Below are 6,000 nucleotides of genomic sequence, written 5' to 3' on the forward strand. Positions count from 1 at the left end.
AGTTTCTATGTTCTCTCCAAGTCAAAATTCCATCCTGATCAAAATATATGAAATTAAAAAAAAACACACGTCTGCATCTGTCAGAGCTGATGGTTTTTCTGAATATTAAGTTTGAGGCAGAGTAGGCATGTGTATATTTTTAGTTCCTGTTGAAAAGTGTGTTGAAAACCTGACCGTGTCTAAATTGCCATGTAGTTTTCCACTGCAACAGGTTTGTCCCAAAAAGAAACTCAGCTTGGGAAAAGAAAGGTAGGAAAGAGAGGTCAGGTAACAGCCAAATATGCATGCTGAATTGAAATAAGTAGAAATGAAAGAACAGGTGAAATCAGAAGTCTCTGTTCTTCACCTCAGTTTGCTAAAGTCATTCTGAGTTTACCTTTTTTAGAATTTTTTAATCTAACTTACATATCCTTCTTACAGTGACAGACTGGATATTGGACAGAGACCCACAAGAAGAAATACTCAAGGCATTCAAATTGTTTGATGATGATGACTCTGGTAAAATAAGTCTGAGAAACCTGCGCCGGGTTGCTAGAGAATTGGGTGAAAATATGTCTGATGAAGAACTACGGGCTATGATTGAAGAGTTTGATAAAGATGGAGATGGAGAAAGTACGTGTTAGCACAAAAACCCATACAGTCTGTTCTTAATTTCCTCCCCTTTTTAAATGTTTTTTTGTGAAGATATCCTCTTTGATTTCCTTCTAAATAACTTTAAACTCAAACTTAATTTATGTTACAAATAATGGGAATAGTTGTTCTTGACAGCTATGAGTCCTGGAAACGCATGTTGGAGTCTAAAAATCAAGTTGATTTCTCAAGTTGTTTCACCACTAACTCTTATTCAACCAATGTCTGTTAAAAGATTGGTGAAAATATAGTTGAAGGTGGAAGTAATTGAGCATGGGAGATACCATGTATCTACATTACATTATTTTTTCCTTCTAGATCAGTAAAAGGATTAAAGTGCTAAGAACAACTCTTTGATTGCCCAGTTAATATTTCTTAAGTGGTGATGTCGCTGTTGCGATTTCAGTGTGTTAGTTGTGGAGTATTAAGTTAATAAATCATGTTAATGGTCTGTGTGGGATCAGCTTGGATGGACATTTAACGTACTTATGAACTTAAGAGTGGTGAGGAACACAGTGTGAAAAATCGCTCAGGGCAACTGACACAAGGTCCATACAGAGTGGGCTGCAACGGGATTTCTTAGCTAGATAAAGAATGAATTAACAAATCAAGTTTGATACTGTGCTTATTAAACCTTTGTGAGCGCTGAAACTTAGATTTTTTTCATTAATTTGAAAACCCCCATATGTTTACACCAAAAACCTTAGTATATGAATTTCAGGAACCGCTTACTTGAGACCATGTATATAAACACATGTATACATTGTCATCAAAACCTACTTTTGAATTTTTCTTTCAGACTCATGTCTGAGATTTCATTAGCAGTTCATCAACTTTTCCAGTTACAATAGTATTTCTGCTCATGAGCTGCCACCTGTTGGACTCAAAACTCTCACTACAAGTGGAAAAAAAAGAAGTGTTGTCTGCCTTGTGACAGGCAATCCTCCTCTCTATGTTGCTTGAGATAGGTGCTGTTCCACACTTGGGAGTACAGCACGTGCTGAAAGAACCCCTTTTCTTTCAAGAGGAAGAGCAGGACATTTTAAACATGGTCAGTGGCGTGGAAATGCAAGACTTTTGTTCCATTGTAGTGCTGTAAATAGGATGCCTGGAGACAAAGATAGTGAAAAATCAGTGATTCAACTTCCAGGAGAGAGTTAATGTTGACACTGTTACTGCTAAAGTGTTGAGAAAAGTGTGTGATTTCTTTCCTTTTGGAGCTGTTGTTTTTTGATACCTTCCTATGATCTGAGGCCATGGTTCCTTAATAAATCCGTACTGCACAATTCCGATGTTCTGCCACGCTCCCAGCTGTGTCTTCCCACCTGTTTCTTGTACTGGCAGTATCAGATCCCACAGGTGAGGTGTTTAAGGGGGCTGAGCCAGGAGAAAAGTATTCACTTAGGTTTTTAATTGTTACTTTTCTTGCTGCCTAGATCCCTGAACTATCTTACTGCGTGATCAGATTTTCTTGGAGCTGCATCCTGAGAAAATAGATCTCATTTTTTTCTCAGTGTTTCCTATAGGGTAATTGAAGCAGGTTAGTCCAGTGAAAACTGAAAGTCCTGTTTACAGTCATAACCGTGCAGTGACACAACAGGATTGCAGCGGTGAATTCCGGTAGACTACAGGATACCCATTTACTTCCTTTTTATTAGCTGTATAGCAGGCAAGGAATCATGCCTGTTTTTTCAGTCTGTTAGATTGATTGCTAATCTAGGTAGATACTTTAATTTTCAACTTGTTTTGCTTTTAAAAGGAAGAATGGTAGGGACGTTGCATTACTAGGTTTACTTTTATTTTCAGATTCATCTTACTTTTTTTGAAGGTGTGGCTTTAGAGATGAGTGAGAGTACAAGTCATCTGCAATCACATTTTGTTGTCTGTCACTCTCCTGGAGCTGCCCAATGAGATGTCAGAATCACAGAAGGTTTTCTGTCATGTGGCTATTTGGTCACTACAAATTGAATGTAGACCATTAGCTGCTTTCAGGAGGGTTCCCAAGTCACGATTAATTTCGGTCAGTGCTACATTTTTTAATTCAAGTTGATAATCTAAGAGTGGGTGGCTCAATTTTGTCTTATTTATGTATCCATTCATTCTCTAGAGCAGTCAAGTATGAGATCAAATATTGGAAGACTGACAGCATAATGTTTGTGTATGGTGCTGTTTATCCTTAAGGTTCTGTATGTTTTCTTCAAAGAAAACTGATGCTGTTTCTAGCTTTTTAAGATGCATTCTGAAAAAGTAAATAATCCTGTGAATCACTGTTCTACTGAGCTTCAAACATCTGGGTCATGTAGCAAAATCTTACTGTAATCTAATTCTCCTTTTCCTGCCAAAAAGAAAAGTGAAACTCTTAGTTTGTGGCATTTTTAACTGGTACATCAAATACAGGAATAATACCACTTGTGGTCTAATACTATTCTTACATTTGAGAAATTGTTTTGCTGATAGTAAAATAAGGTCTGTTGTATGATACTGAGACTACTTGAACCCTTGTGTTTCCAGTGAAACCTCTGAGCTGTGTATAGGTTTCTGTAGAAAAAAAGTATTTTATATATATTTCTGTCTTCTGTAAAACGGTAAATAGTCTTATTTTCATATTCCTGGTCTTAGGAATGGATTGTTTTGGAGTGTGACTATTTTTAGAAACTTGGTGCTCTCAGTTCATGCAGGTTTTGTCATCTTGTGTGGGTACATTTGTAGAAAACACAGTCAAGTGTTAGGTCTCAGATTTTGGCACAGAATTAGGAAAAAAATAGTATGGTCCTTTAAGTCTCCAGAGTCCAAGTCAATATATTCTTCATATTAGTTTGTGATACTAGTTCATTCTTTCTTGGACATTTATGTTGTGGAACTAAGGGAAATCTGACCCTGAAAAAGACTGTGATTGCTTCTAATTTCAGTGTGCTTAACTTGTGAACAGATGCTAAGTCTGAGGATGATTAACTAGGATGAACTGGGTTACTGGCAATTGTAACTATGCATCTCTTTGCAGTTTGTGTGAATGTTACCAAATTTCCTTGTAGTTATAATAATCTATTTCCACTTTGCAGCATTATTTAACACAGATGTTTTAAACCAGAGAATATTTTGGGGAGGACGTTTGTATTTTTGCTCTTACTGTGTTGTTACCTTGATAAAAGTGTGGAAATGCTTTTTGAAGTCATACAGACAACACAGTGCTTATGTGTAGTACATTATGTAGCTATAGGATGGACCAATATTTCAGAGTATAGTGTCCTAAGCTATACTAAATCTACTTTTTTTTTTTTTCAATGTGTCACAGAAGGGCAGATGTAGGCTTATTTTTTTATTATTTAAAATAGTATAATTTGTTTTATTTTCTTCTAGCTGTGAACATAGCTCTTGCTTTTCAATGCTTTGTTTAGGAATAGTGTGGACACAATGACTGGGACAGGTAATTGTCAGGGAGAATTCCTCATATGTGTCTGGTCTTTTCCATATCACAGACTTGTTCTAATCATTCCCCATACAGTAATTAGTTGCAGAGTGAACATTTTCATTGGTTAACTCTTTTACGGTAGCTCTGTATTAACATATGAGTAAGGTCAATAGCTCAGGTATAAGTGCAGCAAAATAATTAATGACTGCTAATTAATTTATTATTGTAACTTAATTTCTTCAAGTCTGGTTGTGTAAAATATCTGTTAATTATCACTAAAGAATGTAGAAAGTGCAGATGGGGAAAAGTCCATTTTAATTCTAGCTAATTTATGGAATCATTAGTAAATGATCTTAAAATTCATTTTGTATTTGGCAAGTGTTACAGATTTGAGAGAGAGAGGACTGCCATGGTTGGGCTGTGGGGAAGATTGGACATAAATGTCTGAATCATGATTTTAAGAAAAAAACCAAATTTGATTGTAACTGGAGCTGCAGCATTGTTGTTTGAGATGCACTTAGTTAACAAAATCTGTCTATAGTTTTTAACATTTTCATAAATCTTTAAAAATCCTAATAATAAAGTGATTTTGCATCGATGTGTTTTTGCATACTTTTCTCAGTGCTTGTTTCCGTGTTGTATTAGAATATGTTTACTTTAGTGATGAGAGATAATGATAGCTTGTTATAGTGAGCTGTATTCTGGCTTAAATATTCTACATAATTTAGATTTCATTATGAATTTTCCTTTCATATGAAAACAAAAGTGCAAAATCTGTTGTTCTTGAAGCAAAAAAATCCAAACTTGTAAAGCCTGATTAGTAGTGGATCAGACACAACAGAAACTAACTGGGAGACCTTTAAGTAAAAAAGTATAATACAGATATGTGTTATTTTCTTTTATGGTTTATGGATGTTTACTGTTTGTCTAATGATTTTTCTCTTTTTCTACAGTTAATCAAGAAGAGTTCATTGCTATTATGACTGGAGATATTTAACATCAGAAGAAGTGAACCCAACACAAAAGGGAGGAATCATTGGCAGCTTCCATTACCATGTTTTGTATTTCCATTCATTTCTGTAGCTGGAGTGATGCAGAAAATTACTTTCCTTGCAGGACCAAAGTAGAGACAGGTTATATGCACTGATAGTTCAGTATTTTGTATCATTAAATATTATTACTAGAATAATTGATACAATTTTAGAACAAGTAAGTAATGCTGCATTTCCGAATGTTTGAGTACTCATTTGTAATATAGCTTTGTATAGGGTTTCTAAATTGCTTCATATTATAAGAACCTTTTGAGGTTGACTTTGTGTTAGCATTAGCTGTGGCCTTAGTTTTGATACATAAGGTTTGACAAATTTCCATTTTAATAAAATGTTCTTTACTATTGCTACTTGAAAGTCTTATTTTTTAGTTTAATCTGAACTGGACTACAACATAAAATCCTTTGGGGAAAATGTTTTTTTTTTTTTATTTATAGGTTTGTAGTTCCACTGTTCTAGATTAATGTTAACTTTAAATGAGCAAGCATTTACATCCCCTAAGATGCAGTTTATTCACTCTGTGTTAACCCTGTCTGATAGCAAAGGGCAGGCAACTATGCGTGATGATAAACTGTATGAAAAATGTGCTTAAATCATCCACTTGTCAGCCAGCAACTCTCTTTAGTATCTACAGCTCTCATAGCTGTGGAGACAATGACAGCTGTTTATGATGAGTATATACTCTCTCTGCATTATCTAGTTAGAAGAAAAGCATCATAGGGAGTTAACTTTTAAAGTAGTTGAAGAGACTGGATGTATTTCTAGTTTGCCAGGTGTCTTTGAGTCCTCATTGGTTTGTCTTCCAAATTTCCTGTCTACTAGTAATTATTTATTCTTTTAAAATTTTGCTCTCCTTATATATCAAAAGATGTAACTTTAAATCTTGGCTAATCCTGTGTTCATCTTTACTGT

At 35.0% G+C, this 6,000-nt stretch overlaps 1 protein-coding gene across 3 annotated transcripts in view; it reads left to right on the plus strand.

Annotated features, from left to right (window-relative positions):
* The window catches only part of CETN3 (centrin 3), a 78,798-nt gene extending 73,364 nt beyond the window's left edge, over window positions 1–5,434 (plus strand). For all 3 annotated transcript variants that reach the window (XM_082075823.1, XM_082075821.1, XM_082075822.1), the window contains 2 exons: window positions 421–612; window positions 4,993–5,434. In XM_082075823.1, coding sequence (XP_081931949.1) covers window positions 421–612; window positions 4,993–5,036 — 236 coding nt within the window. In that variant the 3' untranslated portion in view covers window positions 5,037–5,434. The remainder of the gene's footprint in view (window positions 1–420; window positions 613–4,992) is intronic.
* Window positions 5,435–6,000: the final 566 nt, after the last annotated feature.

The sequence above is a fragment of the Streptopelia decaocto genome (genome assembly GCF_964273445.1).
Source record: "Streptopelia decaocto genome assembly, chromosome: Z".
Classification (NCBI taxonomy): Eukaryota; Metazoa; Chordata; class Aves; order Columbiformes; family Columbidae; genus Streptopelia; species Streptopelia decaocto.